The sequence below is a fragment of the Rutidosis leptorrhynchoides genome, chromosome 4 (genome assembly GCF_046630445.1).
Source record: "Rutidosis leptorrhynchoides isolate AG116_Rl617_1_P2 chromosome 4, CSIRO_AGI_Rlap_v1, whole genome shotgun sequence".
Lineage (NCBI taxonomy): Eukaryota > Viridiplantae > Streptophyta > Magnoliopsida > Asterales > Asteraceae > Rutidosis > Rutidosis leptorrhynchoides.
The window spans coordinates 355,021,565-355,046,808 of NC_092336.1; the positions used below are offsets into that span (position 1 = coordinate 355,021,565).

The 25,244-nt window shown below is 38.6% G+C and overlaps 2 protein-coding genes across 2 annotated transcripts; one reads left to right on the top strand and one right to left on the bottom strand.

Annotated features, from left to right (window-relative positions):
- Positions 1-955: 955 nt before the first annotated feature.
- On the top strand, positions 956-2,062 carry LOC139844110 (polygalacturonase inhibitor 2-like). The gene has a single exon (XM_071834322.1). It carries the CDS (start codon positions 966-968, stop codon positions 1,950-1,952), a length of 987 nt encoding a protein of 328 aa, XP_071690423.1. The 5' UTR covers positions 956-965; the 3' UTR covers positions 1,953-2,062.
- An 18,548-nt stretch (positions 2,063-20,610) lies between these two features.
- LOC139843774 (large ribosomal subunit protein P2-like) lies at positions 20,611-22,155 on the bottom strand. The gene is made up of 4 exons (XM_071833926.1): positions 22,019-22,155; positions 21,548-21,636; positions 20,881-21,110; positions 20,611-20,759 (listed from the first exon to the last, which is right to left on the bottom strand). The coding sequence occupies exons 2-4, from the start codon at positions 21,633-21,635 to the stop codon at positions 20,733-20,735; spliced, it is 345 nt and encodes a 114-aa protein (XP_071690027.1). The 5' UTR covers position 21,636; positions 22,019-22,155; the 3' UTR covers positions 20,611-20,732.
- Between the last annotated feature and the right edge of the window lie 3,089 nt (positions 22,156-25,244).

The window sequence follows — 25,244 nt, forward strand, 5'->3', positions numbered from 1 at the left end:
CTTACTAGTTTGTTTGCAAATTACCGGTGTGCAGTGTTGTAATAGTTTGCGAGTTAGGGCTACTCCAACCCAACTAGCCCTATATCGACTTGGCAATGGTGGTCAATGTCACGGTTAACATTTGAAGTGGGATTAATTAGTCAAAACTTTAAGTATTTAAACAATTAAATTGGTCAAATTTAAACTTAGGTTAAACTGTAAGTATTTAAACAATTGAACGATTATGCTTATATTTTTAGACATTTATAATTATGTTTTATAGTTGCACATAATTTGGAATTTGTTATTCCATTGTCGATAAGTTCTTGATTTGCTCTTCCGTTTATATATTTTACAACCTTGCCCTTATGTTTACATATCTTATCTGCTTAAATATTTCATTATTTCATGGCTTTATATCTCGATGTTATTATGTTAAATCTAGAAATATAATTAATATTGAAGGACATGGTGCCTGCTTTTCTTTGATATTAGCTTCATACAATTATTAAAGTTGATTTTGTTTGAATGAATTGCTACTTGCACAAGTAATACGAGATAATGCATGACAGCCAAATAATGAAATGAACTACAGTGAATTGTCCTAGTGGCTCTAAATACATTGAATTGCAGTGAAATGAACTATAGAATGGTCAATACTCCACCACACAATTGCTTCCAATTTAAAATTAAATTTATCATAAGACAGCAAGTAATTGTAATAACAACCTAGTTGATATCTGATATTTTAATCAACATTCAATTATAAAGATGGCAATTATCTAACTTTGGCCATATCAGTACATATTAAATCTGATATAGTTAGAGGTCCACTTTATATCTTTTAAAAGCAAAGTCAAAATTTGCAGTTCACCAATTCTGATTGGTCAAACTTCACAGCACATTCATTTGCTCAAAGTCCATATATAAAACATCATAACCCTCCATCACAAATATACAATCCTCCTCATATCAACTCATTACAAATGTTGCTACTTCTTTTCTTCCTTTTGTCGCCGTTGGTGGCAACAGGCGAGCGTTGCCACCCAGACGACAAAACCGCCATCCTCAAATTCAAAAACAGCTTCACAAACGGTCCCGAACTCTTGCCAGGGTGGACCCAAGATCGGGATTGTTGTGACATATTCGATTGTGATGAGACCACAAATCGCGTTATAGACTTTTCACTCACTTACTCTAACCTCGCAGGCACCATTCCTGACGTTATTGGCGATCTAACATATCTCAAATCCCTTCGTCTCAAAAAAATGCCATTCCTCGTTGGCCCAATTCCTCGAGCCATCACACGACTCAAGCACGTCACATTTCTTGATATAAGTTGGACCAACGTATCGGGTCAAGTTCCTTCGTTTTTATCCGAGTTACAAAATGTTATGATCCTTGATCTTTCATTCAACAACTTATCGGGTCCAATCCCATCATCACTAGCCACTCTACCAAATATAATCGGGCTAGATCTTAGTCGAAACAAGCTCACAGGGCCAATCCCCGAATCATTTGGGCATTTCGTGTCTCAATCCACAATATCGATCCTTTTATCTCATAACATGTTATCCGGAGAGATACCTAAATCTCTCGGTAACACGAATTTAGATAGTTTTGATGTATCAAGAAACAACTTTTCAGGGGACGCATCGATGGTATTTGGTGCATCGAAGAATACTACTTCGATCGACATCTCAAGAAACAATTTTGAGTTCGATTTCACAAAAGTGAACTTCATGGTTGATACATTAGTGTCGTTGGATATATCACATAACAAGATATATGGCGAAATATCGCCTCAAATACTACAAGCTTACATGTTACAAATGCTAAATGTTAGTTATAATAGATTGTGTGGAAGGATTCCTTCGCCGTGGAAACTAAAGTATCGATCTGAAGGCTTCGATAACTCTTCGTTCATACATAATCGATGCTTGTGTGGTTCGCCACTCGATGAATGCAAATAGATGTCAAGACGCCAAACTCTAAATAAAGTTTCAAACTTTCTACTTATTGAAGCATAACTCATTCAGTGTTTAAATTTACTTTGTCAAGTACATCAAATGGGTCTTAATTTTATTTTATTTTATTTTATTTTATTTTTGCTAAAATAACGAATACTAATAAAATAAAAGGAAACTTCATCAATAGATGGGAAAAAAAAAAAAATCCTAAACCGTTACAAGAAAATGAAACAAACAAAACGACGAGAGGCTCGAAGAGAGTAAACCAACCTAAAAAAATATAAATAAACGCTATCTCAATACAAGCCTAACTATGCCGAAAATCACACAACACAAACTAACCTATCAAAACACAAAAGCCCAATATCAGAACTGCCAAAATGATCAAAGCACAAATCCACAAAAACAGCCCCATGAGCGACAAACACAAACTAAAGATATCAGGACGGGAAGTCATTCCGTGAACCTTGTCAATGTGTATACCCTTACCTCTCCTAGAATAGAAATTGAAGGAGCTAACCTCTGCCGCATTACCGTTTAGAATCTTACCCGGGGCATAAGGTAGAATCACTCCACTGTCTGCTTGATCATCCGTTATTCCTTGGAAGAAACCTTTACCAGTTTACCGTCGTTGTTCGAATGAACCTCCTCATCCTCATCCCGAAGTATGAACGAAACTCTATACTTCTTTTTCTCGTTCTTGTCTTTCTTAGAACGAGGAGCCAAAGGACAAACGCCACCAATTTGGCCAGCACAAGAATTCTCCGGTGCGCAGTCCACTTGAGAATCAACCTCCAATTGTCTTCAGCCCCTCCTTCTGCACACTCTTTACTTAGAACAGAACCAGAAGCAGCAACAGGTACATCAAGAGATTCATAAACCGCAGTAGGGCCAGACACAAAGGTGCACTTAATAGAAACTGAAACATCATCAGGTGCATGCGAATCCGAAATGGAAAAAGTAGCAGTGACATGAGCATGATCCGCAACAGAATCAGAAGCATCATTAAGTGCAGGCTAACCAACCGAGACATTACCCACATATTCAGTCACAGAAGCTTTACTCCCATCATCTTGTCCAACAATATCATGATGTAAATAAACCATACAAAGTTGGGTCTTCAACTAAACCATATCATGATGTAAAAATCTTGAATGTGACGGTACCAAAGTTGTGATCAGCATGAGCATTGTGGAATTGGACACATCTTCTGACTTTGTTAAGACGTGTGAGTTGACTTTATAAAGAAAACAGACTAACACAAAAACAGAATTGAGATGATGTTGCAAGAAAAAGAGCACACTTTTATATAGTTGTCTTGAGACATTGTTTTCAGTCAGTTTCAAGTTTAAGTTTAAGATCTATATCAACTCAATGCCTGCAAAAGGTTGATACTTTATCATCTTAACTCAACTATGAAAGGAGAGCTAGGGTGTGTTTGACACCCTGACTTATTGGAGCTTATGAAAGTTTATAGGAGCTTGAGCTTATAATTTTAATAAGCTCCAAGCCATAAGAGGTTATGATTTTCATAAACTCAACTTTTTATATCTACCAAACAAAACTTATGACTCGTAGCTTATTAAAATCACAAGCTCAAGCTCCAATAAGTTTCCATGAGCTCTAATGGTGTATCCTATCGTATACACACATAAAAGGCATAATGGTTGCATAAAAGTAGCATCAGGAAGGCTGAAAACAACAGTTTTGTGGAGATTGTCCATCCAGCGTTCTCCGCTGTACAGGCTGCTCCGTCATGCGTAAGCCCTGAAGGCCGCCTAGCGCATAAGCCCTGGCCGGAGAGCGCCGCATTTAGCATAAATTTCGGAGCACATGTAACAGAACGTATCATCATTTGACACGTGTCCCCAAACAAATCTGGTAGATCTGACACTATAAATAGACCCCTTGGGTCGTCATTTTACACAGGTTCAGATATTCTGACAACTTTGAGAGCTGAGACTTCACTTCTCTTTCTCTCTCTACTTTCTCTCACTAGAAGTTATCCGGCTAGCACTCTTACGCTCTACGGACGACAGATTGATTAAGCCACCCCACAAGTTTCTACACTTGTGAACCGGGTCTGCAGGGATTATTTTCCGAGGGTAAAAATCAATCGGCAACACTCCGCCCTCCTAAAGCTAGATCACTTCTAGTCTCTTGTTGACATACTAAGCCTTACCTCATAAGGAAATAGGTGTTAACAATGGCGCCATCCACTAATGCAAAGAACACACGAAACGGAAAAGGAACGAAAGCAGCTGAAGCTCCATTTGTACTTGAAGCAGTCAATCATCCATCAACTGACGACATGGTCACTGTTGAAAATGTACCTATTTCACCACTAGATGGTACAATTGAAGAAACAGTTGCTGAAACTACAGAGAGGCTTAAACATTTGGCAACTAATTCGGAGAAAAGGCCAGTAATCGAAGAAGCGACAGCTAAAAGTGCAGAAAGACTTCCAAATTTTGTTACTAATCCAGAGCGACGACCATTGATGCATCCACGGCGATGTCCGTCATTTATACCTTTTCGGCGGATGGCGGATGGCAAAGACAAGCAGATAATGAAAAGGCAATCTATATCAAAGTACAAGTTATCTGTAACATCCCGCATTTTTCCGTTAAATTACTTTAACGCCCGTCTTTTTCTTTTTAAATAATACCCTTCGTATCTAGATTCGTATCCTTTGTTAAGTAACATTTTAAATATTCTCGTTATCGGAATTTAATATCTCCCGTACTCCCGTGAAATTTAAAATAATTCGTTCGGTTAATTCCCGCACCCGATTCATAGTTGAGGGACCAAACTTGCCAAGGGTTCAAACCTTTGACTAGGTCAAAGGGTCAAACCCCTTTCACCCATTCATTATCATCTCCATCTCTCTCTTTCTCTCTAGCAAGAACACACACCCATTTACAAAATTCATTCAATCATCATCTAAATCCGATCTAGGAGGCTTACAACAAAATAAATTACATATTCGTGATCCTCTCTTCATCCTCTTCATTTTGGTACCAACTTCATCTCGTTTGGGTAACATTTCTAAAACTCTAGATTTCTCTAAATTCGTGTTTTTGACTTGAAATGGTGTTAGTTAGTGTCTATGGCTCATTGTGATGTCGTGTATATAATTTGTATGCTCGATCTCGTTGTTTTAGTGTAACTAGCATGAACTTGAATTTTGGTGTGTTGTTCTTGAATTTTGGATGATCATATGTTGTTAGATGTTAAAAGTTCATGTTCTAATTGTGTTCCTAGTATCATTAGCTTCATTTTGATGTATAGATTGATTTAAGAAACTTCATAAACGCGATTATTGATTTTGTGAACTTTTGGTTAGGGTTGACAACTCTTAAAACGAACTTTTGATGCGTTGAATGCTTGTTAATGTTATTGATAAGTGTTTAGTTGTGTTACATGTTTCATTACCTTCAAAACGGCATATCATATGTATAAATTGGATTCCCGAAACTTAAATTTCAATTGATAAACTTGAAACTTGAAAATAAACCTCTATTGATCACTTGACGGGATTTCGGTTATAGTATATGATGTTTTTGCTTGATGAAAAGTGCTTAGTTGCGTTCCTTGTCGAAAGAGCTTTCCGATGATATAAAATACATGTTCTAATTGTTTGCGGATCATAAAATGTGATTGTTTGTGTTTTGGTTCGTCCATTTGAGGAATACAGCAAACAGGGCCTGGGAAAAGATCAGGACGCCGTCCAGATACTTGGGACGCCGTCCCAGCTTTTGAACCGGGACGCCGTCTAGCTTCTCGAGACGCCGTCCCAACCTTAAAACCAGGACGCCGTCTAGCCATTTGGGACGCCGTCCCATTTGACTAAAACTGGCTGTTTGCTTTGGTCATTTGACATGAAAATGTTTGCTATGCTACGGACCTCCGATTAACATGAAACTTGGCCAACATGCTCATATATGATTATATAACTTAGAAAAATTGTCGGATATCCAACCCGACCCCGTTGACTTTTCTGTTGACTTTGACCCGACCAAGTTGACTTTTAATCAAACTTAACCAAATAATTGTGCAATCGTTCTAACATGTTTTTATACTTGTACCTTGCATGAAACATGACAATTTGATTCACATGCTATTAGGATCGAGTCTTAACGAGCCATAGGACTAATTGAACATCTTTGACCTATCGTGTTTACCGTTATTGATACGACCTATTTGTTTAGGTCAAGACTAGCACTATCCTTCGCACACGTTATTTTGTGAAGTACTTTACTACTCGTGCACTCAAGGTGAGATCATAGTCCCACTTTTACTCTTTTTTTGAACTTATATTGGGATGAGAAAACATAAACGATTCTTTTGAACTAAGTGAACACAAGAACGGGAAAACAAACATTCTACATACGAGTTTAGAACAAAAATCCTCAATTCGATTATCATTAGTTACACTTGCCGGGTGTAAGCGAGAACTTATGTTATATGGCCATATGGGTTGACAACCCTCATCTTTGACGGTTCGCTACCGTCTACGGATGAAATATATTTTCGAGAATCAGTGTTTGTTCTAGCACTAAGTGATGGGGTATACAATGGAAGGAATGTTAAGCTTTGATAATTGGGTGCTCGTGAAACAAACTTTTGGAATGTATTACTATTATTTCATTGATGCAAATCTTGTGGTTCACTTGTACTTACTTACTTAAACCTATGATTTCACCAACGTTTTCGTTGACAGATTTCTATGTTTTTCTCAGGTCCTTGAACGATACATGATACATGCTTCCGCTCATTATTTGATACTTGCATTGGATGTCGAGTATATGTGCATTTCATGGAGCGTCTTTTGACTTTACTTTAAACCGTGTCGCCTAGATTTCATTCGTATTATAACGTTGTAACTTAACTATTGGTTGAACAATTCTTGTAAACTTTGGGAACAATCTTTATTTTGAAATGAAGGCGACATATTTTGGTCAAACGTTATCTTAAGGACTTATAATCAGGTAATGGGACCCACGTATCCGACGCCGTCACTTGACGATTTGTCGGGGTCGCTACAGATGGTATCAGAGCCTTGGTTGTAGGGATTTAGAGTTCATTTGTGTCCACCCCGAGTCATAGGGTACATAGGTGAATCTAGACTACAACCGGCATATAGACTGAAGTAGGAATTATTTGACTAATTGTGCATTTATACTCGAACTCTTCTATCATATCTAACTCGTATTCGATCTTGATCTTACGTTGATAAATTTTGTTGATGCGCCACCTTGACTTTATGAAGTAATGTTAAATGCACATGAGAATCAGGGTAATATAATTTCCGGGATTATATTACGGTGATTCACATGGACGTTCCGACATTATGACATAGAGAATTTAAGGCGAGTCAAGGAAAATTTTCTCTCTATCCTTATTCCATGCCACGGTTAGTATTGTTGAAAATACTAACCAACGATATTCTTGTCTCATGAAGGAACAATGGCTCACCAAGGTCAACACAACACTCCTCTCGAAACTCTAGAACAAGCTCTTCAACGAATGATAACCACCGCCGTGGGTACGGCCGTGGCCAATCACTTTTCTAACAACAACAATCATGGAGCCGGTAATTCAATCGAAGGTTGCTCCTACAAGAACTTCATGAAGTACAATCCTCCCACTTTCGATGGAACCGGGGGACCGGTTACTCTCACCCGATGGTTTGAACAAACAGAATCCGTTTTTAGCATAAGCGGTTGTCAGGACCAAGATAAGGTCAAGTTTTCCACCCTCACTTTCACCGGCATTGCTCTCTCGTGGTGGAACACGTATGTACAATTGGTGGGAAGCGATGAAGCCCACACACTCTCTTGGACCGAATTAAGAGAAAGAATGATCACCGAATACTTCCCGCGCGACGAAACTCGAAGGCTCGAGCAGGGTCTAAGGAATTTAAAAACGGTTGGGAATGACCTCGAAGTTTATAATCAACGGTTTACCGAACTAGTCTCGATGGGTCCAAATCTCATGACTCCCGAATCCCTAAGAGTCGAACTTTACATGGATGGCCTCCCTAAGAGCATTCAACACAAGGTAATGACATCTCAACCCACTAACCTACAAGAGGCTTTAACAATGGCCCGCCAAGCCTTAGAAACGGTGAATGAAATGGAAGCACCGGCACCAATGGTCGAGAACCACCCGAGTAACAACAAAAGAACATGGGAAGCCTCTCAATCAAGCAACCACAACAATAACAACAACCCCGCCAAGAAGCCTTTTACCTCCAACGACAAGAAAGGCTATACCGGAAAACTACCTTTTTGTAACGAATGCCACAAGCATCACTTTGAAGGATGTGGCAGGTTTCGCCACCGGCGCCAAGGACCCGTCGCTCGAAAGATGCCCAACGCACACAGAACGGGTGCTTGCTTCGAATGTGGCCAACTGGGTCATTTTAGGAATGTGTGCCCAAATAAGAAAATCAACCCCAACGCACGCCGTTGAACCTTCAACATCGACACCTAGGATGCCCGGAACGACGATGGACTAGTAACGGGTACGTTTCTTCACAACAAACCGTATACTTCATACTTATTCGATTTCATTACCGTTAGACGTTTTATAACCAAGTCTTTGACTCGTGCTCTTTGCACTCCACTCTTTCCCTAGATGCTACTTAGGCAATTTAAGCGACCAACGGAAAAATATTGTGTGCCTATAAATATTATCGGAGGATATACGTTAAGAAATTGAACTCGACACCAATAGAACTAAGGAACTCAAAACCTATTCATTAAGGAGAAATTGTTGCCCTACATTTATGTATAGATTATTGTGAACTAAGAAATTTTTGGTTGGAAACCGATACCCTCTCCCTCGCATCCATGACCTCATGAGTTTTTGCACGAATCCCGTATGTTCCAAATCGACCTCCGTTCCGGTTATCACCAATTGGGGGTTAAGGGAGACGATGTCTCCTAAGCCATTTCCGAACTCGCAACGTTAGTTGTAAATCTCTCTTAGTACCGTTTGATTTATTTAGGACTCCGTCCGTATTCATGAACCTCCTAAACCGCGTATGCAAATTCATATAGACTAATCTGTTATCGTATTTATAGATGACATCTTAACTTATTCAAGTAAAGAAGGAAAACGAACAACATCACCATCTTAAGCTCGAACTTTTGAGAAAAGAGCAACTCTATACCAAATTCTCCGAGTGAGAATTTCTGTTGAACGAGGTCCAATTTTCTAGACCATGATGTTAATGGTCAAGGCATTACAATCAATCTCGAAATCAAGCCACATGTAATCAGGAAACTCTCCCAACTCAGACTTATATTCGTAAAAATATTAGATCTCACCGGTTGTTACCGAAGATTAATTTCTGACTTTTCTCGTGTGTTATCGCCAAGAAAAAGCCGTGCGCCTGCGGGCAAAGCGGACAATATTGTGGTCATGTTAAGCTGGGGTGTTACAGAATGGTATCACACGGTGTCACACGACTTTTAAACTCGTTAACTCACTAAGGAAAACTCTAAACCTCTCCGTGTTCGAACCTTGAGCGTGATTCTTCACACCAACATTTCTAGTTAAAATCGTATAGCAACAGATGAAACTCGAACATGGAAATATTTTCTATTTGAACGCCGAAAGGCATACTCTCTCGACTAAAAAAAAAAAAAAAAAAAAAAAAAAAAAAAAATTCGAATACTAAATTGTGGATCCGATCAAACTTCCCGTCATCACGTACCACACTACATACCTCTGTTATTTCACCGTCACCGTCTGATATTACTGGAATTTAAGATAACACACAATCCAACGATACTTCACTCTTCTTTGACTTAACGCCCTTGTGTTTCTGATAATCGGTCAACTATTATTCAACCCCGAACTATACAACTACGTGTACTACCTCGTTCCTCTTTCAGACTTCAAGTTTTGACAACTAGAGGCACGTTATGGCAACCTCGAGATGCAAGCTCATCCTATTCTAAGTCCTCATTTCACTCCTATCTTTATCGCTCGCATTTCCGTTTAAAGAAATTCCTCATATTACCTAAGTATTCTCCACGAGGGTGAATAGTCCTAACGAACATTTTTCGAACCCTAACTAACTTGTTCAAACGTATCTTAAGAGATTCTATTCCAACACGGCGTATCTTTGTCAATTATTCCGTATCGAAATACTCGTTTCACTTCTAGTTTTACGAGAAACCTTGGAGACCCGTTTAGACATGAGTACCGCGTACCACCCACAAACCGACGAACCGAGCAAACGAACGATTTACGTCTTGGAAAGACATGTCACAAACTCGTATTGTCACCTTTAGTATATCACTCTTACAACAGTAGTTACCACTCGTGTGTTCACGCGCACTTTCCGAAACCCTACATGACCGCTAATGTCATACCCCTGTTCATTTAACCAAAGCATGCGGCAAGCAAATCGCCGAATCTGAACTCCATCAAGAAACAACAATTGAGATCGTTCAAGACCGAGGAGGGCTAGAGACAACCCATGGTCGCCAGAAGAATTATACCAAACTTAGATGAAAACCTCACAAATCCCAGTGTGTAATCGCGTAATATTGAGAAACCGCACCTTGGAAAGGTGAAATTCATTTTAGGAAATCGAGAAAGGCTATATCTGCAATATTGAACCTTTTGAAACCTTGGGGCGTATTGGAACCGCTTCCTACCGTTTAGAACTTCCGATGCAATTAAGTTTCCGTTTACCCTACATTTCGTGTAACAAACTTAGAAACGTGTCCTGCGGAACAGGAATGTGCAATCCTGCTGGATACATCAACTATCGATGACAAACTCCTCTTCATAGGAAGACCAGTTGAAACCGGGGATCGTAAAAACCGAACCTTAATGCAACGTAAAACCCTGACTATCCAAATTCATGAGAACCCTCAAGAACGTACTTTCACTTATTCATAGCATTGATAACGTAAAGTCTCGAGTAAGAGATATCGACTACTACTTCCAACTAAATTTCGGGACGAAATTTCTTTTGAGGTGTGGATAATGTAACATCCCGCATTTTTCCGTTAAATTACTTTAACGCCCGTCTTTTTCTTTTCAAATAATACCCTTCGTATCTAGATTCGTATCCTTTGTTAAGTAACATTTTAAATATTCTCGTTATCGGAATTTAATATCTCCCGTACTCCCGTGAAATTTAAAATAATTCGTTCGGTTAATTCCCGCACCCGATTCATAGTTGAGGGACCAAACTTGCCAAGGGTTCAAACCTTTGACTAGGTCAAAGGGTCAAACCCCTTTCACCCATTCATTATCATCTCCATCTCTCTCTTTCTCTCTAGCAAGAACACACACCCATTTACAAAATTCATTCAATCATCATCTAAATCCGATCTAGGAGGCTTACAACAAAATAAATTACATATTCGTGATCCTCTCTTCATCCTCTTCATTTTGGTACCAACTTCATCTCGTTTGGGTAACATTTCTAAAACTCTAGATTTCTCTAAATTCGTGTTTTTGACTTGAAATGGTGTTAGTTAGTGTCTATGGCTCATTGTGATGTCGTGTATATAATTTGTATGCTCGATCTCGTTGTTTTAGTGTAACTAGCATGAACTTGAATTTTGGTGTGTTGTTCTTGAATTTTGGATGATCATATGTTGTTAGATGTTAAAAGTTCATGTTCTAATTGTGTTCCTAGTATCATTAGCTTCATTTTGATGTATAGATTGATTTAAGAAACTTCATAAACGCGATTATTGATTTTGTGAACTTTTGGTTAGGGTTGACAACTCTTAAAACGAACTTTTGATGCGTTGAATGCTTGTTAATGTTATTGATAAGTGTTTAGTTGTGTTACATGTTTCATTACCTTCAAAACGGCATATCATATGTATAAATTGGATTCCCGAAACTTAAATTTCAATTGATAAACTTGAAACTTGAAAATAAACCTCTATTGATCACTTGACGGGATTTCGGTTATAGTATATGATGTTTTTGCTTGATGAAAAGTGCTTAGTTGCGTTCCTTGTCGAAAGAGCTTTCCGATGATATAAAATACATGTTCTAATTGTTTGCGGATCATAAAATGTGATTGTTTGTGTTTTGGTTCGTCCATTTGAGGAATACAGCAAACAGGGCCTGGGAAAAGATCAGGACGCCGTCCAGATACTTGGGACGCCGTCCCAGCTTTTGAACCGGGACGCCGTCTAGCTTCTCGAGACGCCGTCCCAACCTTAAAACCAGGACGCCGTCTAGCCATTTGGGACGCCGTCCCATTTGACTAAAACTGGCTGTTTGCTTTGGTCATTTGACATGAAAATGTTTGCTATGCTACGGACCTCCGATTAACATGAAACTTGGCCAAAATGCTCATATATGATTATATAACTTAGAAAAATTGTCGGATATCCAACCCGACCCCGTTGACTTTTCTGTTGACTTTGACCCGACCAAGTTGACTTTTAATCAAACTTAACCAAATAATTGTGCAATCGTTCTAACATGTTTTTATACTTGTACCTTGCATGAAACATGACAATTTGATTCACATGCTATTAGGATCGAGTCTTAACGAGCCATAGGACTAATTGAACATCTTTGACCTATCGTGTTTACCGTTATTGATACGACCTATTTGTTTAGGTCAAGACTAGCACTATCCTTCGCACACGTTATTTTGTGAAGTACTTTACTACTCGTGCACTCAAGGTGAGATCATAGTCCCACTTTTACTCTTTTTTTGAACTTATATTGGGATGAGAAAACATAAACGATTCTTTTGAACTAAGTGAACACAAGAACGGGAAAACAAACATTCTACATACGAGTTTAGAACAAAAATCCTCAATTCGATTATCATTAGTTACACTTGCCGGGTGTAAGCGAGAACTTATGTTATATGGCCATATGGGTTGACAACCCTCATCTTTGACGGTTCGCTACCGTCTACGGATGAAATATATTTTCGAGAATCAGTGTTTGTTCTAGCACTAAGTGATGGGGTATACAATGGAAGGAATGTTAAGCTTTGATAATTGGGTGCTCGTGAAACAAACTTTTGGAATGTATTACTATTATTTCATTGATGCAAATCTTGTGGTTCACTTGTACTTACTTACTTAAACCTATGATTTCACCAACGTTTTCGTTGACAGATTTCTATGTTTTTCTCAGGTCCTTGAACGATACATGATACATGCTTCCGCTCATTATTTGATACTTGCATTGGATGTCGAGTATATGTGCATTTCATGGAGCGTCTTTTGACTTTACTTTAAACCGTGTCGCCTAGATTTCATTCGTATTATAACGTTGTAACTTAACTATTGGTTGAACAATTCTTGTAAACTTTGGGAACAATCTTTATTTTGAAATGAAGGCGACATATTTTGGTCAAACGTTATCTTAAGGACTTATAATCAGGTAATGGGACCCACGTAGCCGACGCCGTCACTTGACGATTTGTCGGGGTCGCTACATTATCCAGGCTACTTGACAAGCTGGGCAGTCTTATTGATGATTCTGGGGATGATAATGACCTGAGTTGTGATAATAATGACTCTGATGATGAAATTGACAAAGATGAGTTCATGTCAGAAAAGCAGGCAGTGTTGCTTTTAAATGACATTCTTAAGCAGACAGCTCCAGCAAAATACAAGCAACGCTTAGCGCAGCCCGCCGTCCGTGCTGTGGCTGTGGACAACTTTTTTGCCCTCATTACTGGAGAACAAGCCACCAAGCCACCAGCGATGGCAGAATCAACGCAGTGTTTCATTGATCGAATTGCTAATTATCCATTGCCCAGAAATCTTGCTATACCAGCAATTGGAGTTTATGATGGTACAACGGATCCGGAAGATTTTCTGACTATGTTTGAAGGTGTTATGAGGTTGCAGCATTGGGAGGATGAAACTGCGTGCCATATGTTTCCTATGGTATTGCAGAAAATGGCACGCGAATGGTTTGCTAGTTTGCCGCCAAGGAGTATTACCAGTTTTCTTGATTTGAGAGCAAAATTTGTGATGCAATACCAAAATCTATAGAGCTGTACTCTGACACATCTTGATGCACACGAGATCACAATGCATCATAACGAATCTTTGAGCAATTTTATGAAGCGTTATACACTTGAAGCACAGAAGATTCCTGATTGTCCAGAATCACAGCTTGTATCTGGTTTCATTTTCTGTTTGGACCAGCGACGGTTTAGTGCACTTGTTCATGCATTACGGTATGACTTGCCAAAAACATTGCATCAAGCTTTGGAGGTTGCACAGAGGCATGTTCGAGCTGGTGAGCTTGGGTTGAACAAGTTTGATACTGGCAGTAGTAGCAAGCCGCACAACGGAGGACGGTATTTTGACAGAAATCAGAGAAGGAATGACAATTCAAATGGAGGATGGAGAGGAAACAATCACCCTAATGATTTTCACCACAACAGAAAGACAATAGAAAGGCACCCATTGATAATGGCGCTTACCAAAACGCCGAAAGAGATCCTTTTCACTGAACCAATTCGAACCACTTTCAATGCTCCAGCACCTATGGAAGAGAGGGAGGGTCCAAAGAGTGAGTTGTGGTGTGATTTCCATGAGGCTTGGGGCCATGATACGGACAATTGTAAATCTTTGATGAGAGAAATTATAGCGAAAATCAAGGCAGGAGAACTGAATCATTTGTTGCCTGGAAAACAGTACAGGAGGAATGATCCTCGCAGGAAATTTGCGTGGCAAAGGAATGATGGTAGCAGAGGACGCCGTGGAGAGAACAGAGGAGAGCAGCATGGCGGAAGAGATAATCGGAACCAACCGCAGTACGGAGAACGGATCACAGAGTGTGAGACAACTCCAGAAGTTGTAATCAGGATGGTTTGGATTAACGATGGTCATTATGAAGAAGGTGAATCATCAAACAGCAATTTGGACAGCTGGAGATATGCCCCAATTATCTTTCAGCCAATTCAGAATTGGGCGTTGTCCGTCCAACCAGTGATCATTTCAGCAGAGATAGCAAATAAGTTTGTCAATTGTATCTACATAGATACAGGAAGTGAAGCTGACATCATCTACTGGCATTGTTTGAGAACTTTTCCAAGGCATGTGCAGAGCTGAGCTAGGCAAACGAGGTTTAAAGTTTCTGGACTAACAGGAGAACCGATAAATGCCATGGGGCAGATTCGTTTGGAAGTTGTTATGGGCACATTCCCATTGTTGAGATCGGAAACAATTGATTTCACAATCATAGATGGCAATTCTCGTTTTAATGTCCTTTTTGGAAGAAAAGCTTTGGCTAAGTTTAGAGCAATAACATCGACGGCCCATGCAGAGGTCAGATTCCTCACTCCAAATGGAGTCGCAGCCATACATTCACAGTATGTGCAGCCAACAAGGGAAAGATCAACGTTTGCAAATGGGCCAGAAGGCAGAATGAATCAGAGAAGGCGTGATAGGTTATTCAGCGAGGAAGAAGTTCAGGAGTTTTTCATTCCGTAAGCAAGTGTGAAGGCCGGACAGCGCTGGGCGCTCGGCATATGAAGAAGCAATTTGTCAACAAGTTATCAAGAACAGTGTTTATCTTTTCAATAAAGAGCAGTTTCATTTAGCATTTCAATAAAAGCAGTCTTTTACAATCGTTGTACTCATGCCTGTTTGGCATTTGAAGAACACATTTCGAATTATAAGATGAAGCAGCGTTTATCAAACTTACTGTGAACCATTGTGGTTATTTTGCAGTGCATACATTAGCAATTGCATACATTAAACATTCATGACGTACTAATTAGGCTTGATCCACCTAAAAGTCGTCATCAATCGTTTATGTACTGCACAGTACTGAACAATAATTTTATATTTTTCTTAAACAAAGTGCTGCCCGTGACAAATGTAAAACATTACATTTATAACCTGCCCACAGAAGGATCGTATTTTTAAATACCTCCGATGGCGGAAGCTTTTGTGCCGGCCAGTAAAGGCACAAGGGATCGGCTAGAAAACGTTTAAGTTTTACTAGAACGCACCGAGGCATGATACAAAACTCAGATACTTGTCATGACAAACATTATAAAAAATTACTTCACAGAACGAAGTTATATATTTTATGTATGAAGGCAAAATAATTAGCAATTCTTCCTCATATACTTTATGACGGAAGGCGTAAGACGGAGAGTTTATTGATTTATAGTCATTCTTCTAAAACACTTCATAATTCTTCCTCATTAATTTTATGATGGAAGGCGTAATCAGACATCGTATTCTTGATACTGCAAGGCATTTACATATGAGTTACCTTATGCACTTTTCAAAATGATTTGCTCAAATTATACAATGTACAATTGTGTATAGAAATTTTATGCTCAGGTGCATAATTGATTGGTTTTAAAGCGTTAAGCATAAAAATATTTGCAACAAGCATATAAGCACACATAGTCATCACAATAAAGTCAGTATATATATATATATATATATATATATATATATATATATATATATATATATATATATATATATAATGTTAAAGTCAGTAAGAAGTTTATTACAAAACATTGTTTGAAATTTTTACAAAGATCAATTAAACTACACGCCAAGCACATCTTGAGCAGAAGAGTCTTCTTTGTTGCATACTTCATCATAAACATTTATCTTCAGATTTATCAATTTGTTCTTGGCCTCATCAACTTTTTCTTGAGTACCAGGAGGCATAAGTTTGGCAATGGCAGCAGAAGGCGTTTGGTTGGGAGCAAGGCGTTTAAACAGCTTGCCGGTCACATCAACAATAGCATGGGCGCAGGCAGCATCAACATAATCATTGTAGGGATTCCTTACAAGACTGGATCCAAGCACCTTAGCTATCAGACCTGGCACACCTTTCTTAAGCTCAGCAAAATTGCCCTCGCCTTTCTCCGCCCTCCGGAGTAGCTCAGCAGACTTCTCTCTCTCTCTGCACTCATCTGTTTCTCCAGCTCACCCACTTTCACCTGCTCAGCATCCTTTTCCCCTTGCAGAACAGCAGCAACATCTTGAGCACTTTTTAACTCAACTTCTTTAGCCTTTATTATTTTCTGCGTATCATTTAAGGCACGCTCAGCATCAGCAGCTCTTTTACGAGCATTTGCACTTTCAGCTATGTCCTTACGAGCAAAGGCAAGAATAGACTCTTGATGTTCCTGCAGTTGCAGCACAGAGTCCAGATGGTTGGTTAGCAGTATATGAGCTGCCATAGTTGATTCCCTGAGTTGATGAGAACGAAGAGCAGAGAATTGGGGTTTCAGCTCAGGGATAACACAACCCTGTACATCAATAAAATTTTATGAGTTATTTCAAACAGCTCACATCAATAAATTACAAGCATATATATGCAGAGGGTCTTATCGTTCATACCTGAATAAGAGTTGCAAATTCTTTATCTTTAGTGGCGGGGTTTGCAATGATGGCTTGCAAAGCCCTCACATGAGCAGGAAGAGTTGGCTCTTGAACATTGGAGGAGGTGACAGCAGGATTAGTGATATTAGGAAGAGGAGAATCATAAGCAGAGTTGCCTTCAGGCCTATCTTCATGAAATTCAGATTCATCGAAGGGGGCAAAGTTTGGGTCAGGCATTTTCAGGCCCTTCTCTCCTTCACTTTCAAGATTCCTCTCCGGCCTAAGGTCACCGTCCTCCGTAGCCTTCCCTTGGCTATCATCCGACTCTGCTAAAATTACTAACAAAAACAAATTAGTATTATGAACAAACATAACAGTTATAAGCAAAAACATGTGCATTTTCAAAAGAGAGCAGAATGGACATACTTCTCCTACGTTTTTGCTTTTTGCCCTCCTCAATACTCTTCACCCTTTTAGAGCCTATGCTCTTCTTTCTTGTCTTTTGGATTGGAGGAGGAGTAGGGTTGGTTTCACCCGTAATGTCAACTGATGCCGATGTTTGCTGATCGGCGGTGGTGGTATCATCCGTTGTCCGCTCAGTGTCTGTATGATCAGACCCGGATTCGCTGTCTGAGCTGCTCACAGCAATTTCTTTCCCCTTTTCAGCATCAGCAGCAGCTTTAGCTTCAGCTGCAACTCTCTCCGCCTCAAGCTCTTCAACAGTTTTGTCACGAGCAGTGACCTCCACATCATCATCAAGATCAGGGGATAAAAGAGCAGAGCGGACCTGCATCACGGAGTTGCCTGCAAAGATTACATATTAATAGCAATATAAATACACATGACAAACAGTAGACAAAAATCTATATATATAATAGGATGATCATATCACATCCTACCCTGTTTTTTCTCACGAAGTACTGGCACAGAATTGCTTGGCCATTCTTGGCTCACTTTGCACAGCACAAGGATTCCCTCATACCTTTCGTATGATCTGGGTGGAATACGGAGTCCTTTCAAGCTATTTACTATCCGCTGTTCTGCGGGAGAAATTTTAACACCCTTTCCTATGCCAGCATCAATAGCACCCCACTCCCGGACAACGGAGTATTCTTCTGGAATAACAGTTTCATCAACAAAGAAAAATGGACTTTTCCAGTCCTTCAAGTTTGAAACTCTATTTAGACCAACAAAATGATTATTTTTCTTACTCTCAATAGTAAGCCAGCAATCGCTAATCGTGCGGATTCTAAACAAAGAGATAAAAACATTAATGCGAGGCTTTATATTAATAGCATTGCAGTACATTTCAAAAAGGATGATTTTTTGAAGACCATGGGGATGTATCTGACTAAGACAGGCCCCGTAATATCTAAGAAGGCGAAGAAGAAAGTTAGCAAGGGGAACACGGAGGTTGCCGTGGGTAATTTGTAAAGCGTATAAAGTAATTTTCCCCTCAGGAGGGTTGTCAGCAGTTTGTTCGATGGTGGGAAGAACAGGGTTGTATTGATTGAGATGGCGAAAGGCAATCTTTAATCCATCTAAATATACACTAGTCAATGATGAAGCCATCGTGCTAACTTCTGGAATGTTAGCAGTATTTGATGAAGAAGGCTTGGCGTGTTCTTGGCCAGTACTCCGTGAAGAAGCCATGATAATACAGTAACAGATATCAACAAGAAGAAAATAGCAGTAAGATGAAGTGTACTGACCTTGGAAGACGGTAAACCTTAAAAAGTTGAAGATTGAAGAAGGCGATGAAGATTTGGGAGAAATATGCTTTTTGGATCTTGGCAAAGGTGAAAAAGTGATGGTAACAGGGTTATGACGGTTTTTATAAGGGTTCATCGGTGCAATTTTTATGGTCATGATTGAGACACGTGTATGGGTGAGTTTAAACGAAGGGTGCAAGATAACACTTTTTACAGCTGGAGGCGCGTGGATGATCTTAGCCGTAAAAAATTAATCATAAAGTGACAGTAAAATTCGTCTGCATTTAATGCCTAAAATGTTTTCCCTATGCAAGTGGGCAATGAACAGGCTGGTTTGGCATGCGTTATCAAAAGTTTAACAACTTAATCATTTTTCAAATGCTTAAGTCCTTAAACTGGGGGGACTTAATGGTGTATCCTATCGTATACACACATAAAAGGCATAATGGTTGCATAAAAGTAGCATCAGGAAGGCTGGAAACAACAGTTTTGTGGAGATTGTCCGTCCAGCGTTCTCCGCTGTACAGGCTGCTCCGTCATGCGTAAGCCCTGAAGTCCGCCTAGCGCATAAGCCCTGGCCGGAGAGCGCCGCATTTAGCATAAATTTCGGAGCACATGTAACAGAACGTATCATCATTTGACACGTGTCCCCAAACAAATCTGGTAGATCTGACACTATAAATAGACCCATTGGGTCGTCATTTTACACAGGTTCAGATATTCTGACAACTTTGAGAGCTGAGACTTCACTTCTCTTTCTCTCTCTACTTTCTCTCACTAGAAGTCATCCGGCTAGCACTCTTACGCTCTACGGACGACAGATTGATTAAGCCACCGCACAAGTTTCTACACTTGTGAACCGGGTCTGCAGGGATTATTTCCCGAGGGTAAAAATCAATCGGCAACACTCCGCCCTCCTATAGCTAGATCACTTCTAGTCTCTTGTTGACATACTAAGCCTTACCTCATAAGGAAATAGGTGTTAACAAGCTCCAATAAAGTGTGTGCCAAACACACCCCTAGTCTGAAAACTTCAACTGGTACAGAAAACGCTTGAATTTTGAGGGATTACAACTTCAAGCGCGGATAGACGTTGACAGAGGTCATCCTGTGACTAATAAAGAGAGAATTTTAGCTTTTTCCAATTTAAACACATTACCAATATAAGCCAAAACTGCTTGAAGTTGAATAGTTACATGAAAAACAAAAACTTGTATATGAATGTTTTTATTTATTTCATCTCCCAGAGAATGCCCAAAATAGTAGGAAATCCCAAATTTCAAGACTTTTTCACATTGTAATTCTAAAGAAAACAAAACGATGGTGTCAGTCAACTTGTGAAAGAATGACAAGTATATGCAAAAGTTAGAAGTTAATTCAAATCTTGTTGAAAGTATTCTTTTTTTCAGAGCAGCAAACAAATTTGTTTCGATAAGTACACGTATATAATCATTGTAGAACATTGAAGTATATGGAAAAGAAGATAACTTTCAACCAGTTTTGGAAATTTTGATGGTAACAACATGAACCGAATCCCGGTTTCCTGATCACTAAACCTTCATCTAAAATAGAGAAGAACCAAACTTAACCCACTCAAAACAAAGAAGCAGTAAATGTAGAAAATCAAAACCACTTCCATTAAGAAAATTCTCACAAGTCAGTTTGGCAGTAAAATTAAAAGACTATAACAATATCCGTTACTTAAGATAAAACAACAGAAAAAAAAGAACGTTCTTTTAGTCAAATAAGCTGAATCCCATATCCTGCAAAAACAAACAAAAGACGTGGTTCAGAATTTAGAAATCATTAAACAGATAGTGATTGACATTCAAGCAAGAGATCACAAATAACTTCAAAAGGGAACGCTAAAGAAAAAGAACTTACATCATCGGACTCCTCTTTCTCTTCAACCTTTTCTTCTTTCTTAGACTCAGCAGCAGCTGCTGCAGGTGCAGCACCACCACCACCAGCTGCAGCGGCGACTGCCACACCACCACCACCTGATGGAACTGATGCCAGCTTTTCCCTTCCAGACGCGATCAACTCAGTGATATCTTTTCCTTTGACCTCGGACAACAGCAAGTTAATTCTCTCATCATCAGCATCAGCTCCAACTGCACACAATAATTTTCTAACTTGTAAAAAGTTATGTATTAATTTTATCATAACACTACTAACTTAATCAATGCAATCCATTTCAAACTCATGTGTAAAGCCATAGAACATATAATACCAGTTACATTCCATGTGTATCCAACCACATTACAACACATTACACATAAAACCAACACGTAGTATAGAATGATACATATATACATAAATCACTGTGATGACATGACAATATAATCTCATTTAAAGATATTTCGAAAAATATCAGCCACGACTAGCATATGACATGATTAACTATCTATAAGAGTCTATATCTATAGTAATGTTTGCTACCTGCTAACAATATAAGCACTTCAAATCATTAATAAAAGGTAGCCAGTAAGTCAATTATCGTAACCCAATTTTTTGTTGAGTGAAGAAAAGAATAACAAAAATTAGATACCTGAACCAAGAATGTTCTTCAAATCTTCAGCTGAAGGGGTGGTATTACCTCCCAGAAGAGCTAATAAATAAGCAGCAACAACCTTCATTCTATCAAAAATAAAACATGACACATTTAATAACAAATCAATAACAATTAAACAAAAAATTACATTCATCCGTATTGACCAACAAAAAAATTGAATCGTTAAGATTTGTTTCCCCTAAATATTAATTTTTAATCGAACAATGATGATATCTAGAGGATGTAAACGTAAATTAACTGATACAAAAATCTCATTTCAATTTAAACAAGAAACAATCAAAACACTTACATTTCAAAATCCGCTAGAACAACAGTCAATTGCACTCAAACAATTATATAATCAAAATTCATAAAATTAGAATAATAAGGTGAATAACATTAAACTTAACTGTAACATATATACGATAAACAAACCTAATTAAGTGATTCTTAGAAAAATTAACGTACCTGTAGATTCTAGTTACGGCCGATTATTATCGTGATTTAGAAGTGTGTAGGGCTGTGGGCGTTAGGGTTCGGCAGGCAACCTAAACATTTTTTTAAATACGGTTCGATGTCTTTACTTTTTGGGTGGGCTGGTTTGAACATGTTCTTACTGGGCTGAGCGGCCCATCTGTCTTTAAACAAATTGTGGTAGACATTATTTATATGGAAATGGGTCAAAATCCCCCATTTTCTTAAGTCTTCTACAACATGCCCTCTAAATTTTTTGCAATTGCAATAAAACCTCGTAACCACAAATTACGCATCACGCATAATGCGTGTACGTTAATGCCTAATGCGTGTTTACCGAGCACCAAGTCAAAACAAGCACGTGGTTAGGATACACGCACTAATCAACCGGCAACATACATGGTGTGTCATTAAGTTTTAGATTTTCCTAATAAAAAATATATATTTCCATGAGCAAAAGCTCATGCCATGATGAATAATGCGATGTATTTTTTGAATATCTAATATAGTTGAGAGATTTGGTCTATACTTGTAAATAGAATTAGGAAGTACGAAGTGTACACTCATTAAGTAATTACTCAGACCCAAAAGTGCTTTTTCATTATATAACATCATAACTCGGTCTACTCGAAATTAAAAGGATGCTTGTTCATCAGAAAAAAATTCCCGAAAAAAGAAAATTTATCGAAATCCTACAAGTGCTTCGCAAAAATTGTCAGCACTCCTATTTATCTCTCATCATTTCATCAGAAAAGTCTTCAAAAAGACTATTTTACCCTTTTCAACTTTACACCTTATTTCACTAAAATAAAACAACGTCACCACCACTCCATAATAAAATCACCCTTTTATTTCACCTTTCATTCATTCAACATTTTCACCAACTGACAAATGACCTAGAAGCTATGGTTATCACCGTTGTTGCACTAATAACGAGAATTTGAGACTTGATCAAGCCTATGATGAAGAGTGTATGATGACTGACTTTGAGCGAATTCATTTCTTATATCTATATAGAACCACAAAAACTTGTGTGATTGAGTTACCCGTGCGAGATAGCCTAAAAGTCATGTAACCTCCTCTCATGCTTGCTGAGATAGTTTCTCCCCTCACATAGAAGACTCGTCCTTATTTTCTCCCTTATAATGAAAAGCAAACCGCTTAGACATATAGAACAGAAACCTCGAAAGATGTCTTGAAGTTACAAAACGAGAAATTTGCTTGAGGACAAGCAAAATCTAAGTGTGAAATATTTGATATCGGCCAAAAAGTCATATTTTTACCCCGATATTAAAGCCCAAAACAATAAAGTTACAAACTTTATCGTCAAATCAAGTGTTTATTTGCTATATTTGATAGATCAAATGATTACGAAGACGATGCAAGAAGAATCGAAGAATACATGCTTATAACAAAGAATTTAGAGCGAAAATGATGAAACTCAAGTTACGACCTTGGAAACCAAGTTACGATTCAGGAAAAAAGCAAAGACGACCAAGGAAGACTAGGCAACACGGGCTGCCACACGGCCTGCCCAAATGGCCTACACGGCCTATCATTGATCAACACGAGCTGCCTAGTACACGGTGTCTCTACACGGGTTACCAGGCACACGGCCTCTCCACACGGTCCGTGTGCCCGGCCTGCCCACTCCACATGGCCTCTCTACACAGACTGCGAGGCTGGAAAGCTTCTATAAATAGACTCATTTGTTATCCATTTCAAAACACACTTCGAACACACAATTATATCTCAATCTCCCTTCTTTCTCTAGTTTCACTCTTGTCTCTCGAGGCTTGGTTATTGTATATATGTATGTTGGTTAGTGATCCAATATTAGTATTCAAATGTTAACCACTTTGTTTTGATGATGACACCAAGTCTTGTGTGCTTAAACCACGTGTTGAACAACACAAGTTCACAAGCCTAAACTATCTCTAGCAAAAGACCAATACATAAGTAATTATCTTGGTAAAAATGTTACCCGGCTGCACCACGGTCGACCGTGAACCTGACCGTGTGTGTCCTGTACCAACGAATTTAAGTTTCTCTAAAACTGTCAATCTACGGCTAACCTCACGGACGACCGCAGCTCGACCGCAGTTTTCTCTGTTACCAAAATCATCCACTTTAAGTTAGACCACTTTGAAAAATCTATAATTTACAAAACCTTTTTAAACATACTTATAATATTTGCCCTTTTTGATCTCAAAAGAGTTTTGAACCAAAAGATGTTAATTTTTACTAATTACACCTAATGACATCTTAATGACATTTTTAGCCAAATTAAGATTAAACACACAAGTGTTCTATCTTTTTATCCTATTACATAATGTCATTTAAACATACTAATAATGGTCATTAAAGTCCCAATTAAAGAGGTGCTCTCCCATTAATTTTATGTACCATTGTATGTATGTAAATGTAATTAGTTCAAGCTAGTCAAGGTTGTAACAAGGATCATTAAGTTCCAACTAGATTCAAACTAGTTCATTTGAGATGTAACAATGTTCCAAAGAGCAAGATACTTTCATCAAAGAAAAGACAAGTAGGTGAAGACATGGGTATGAGGTTTGGAATGTAGTGATATATCTTTGTGATTAGTGCAACTAGTCAAAGTGTTCTCAAACTAGTTCAATTGAGTTGTAACAAGGTTCCAATGGGTAAGATACTTCCATCAAAGATGAAGACAAGGGTTTAAAGATTTGGGGAATGAAGTTTGGATGCTAGTGGTTTGCCAAGGGACAAAAATCTGCATTTACCTTTTAAGGAAATCAATGACAATGGTCAAGGACATTGGATTTTCCTCTTTAGCTAGCACATGTCAACCTCCATGCATATGTCCAAGATCAAAGGGGTAATGGAGTTAACTTCTAAGTGTATTAAGCATATTTTGAAGGCTCTATGTTAGGTAAAGAAGCCAAAAATTCAAAGAAAAAGGAGCTCCAACGGATATGTTGAAATGCTGACAGAAGTTGTACGGCTGCCTGCAAGGTCGACCGTGGTTCGATCGCAGTTTTTGTCTGTCAATATTTTCTTGGAATATAAATACACCACTTTGCCAAACTAGAAGACCACCTCTTTCCAACATTATTTCAAAGTCATATCTACTAATCTCCCAAGCCTCAAGCACATATTTATGGAGAGATTATAAGAGAGAAAGAGAGATTCTACTTACACTAAGTAGAACTGAAATGTAAACTTTGTACTTATCATTTGT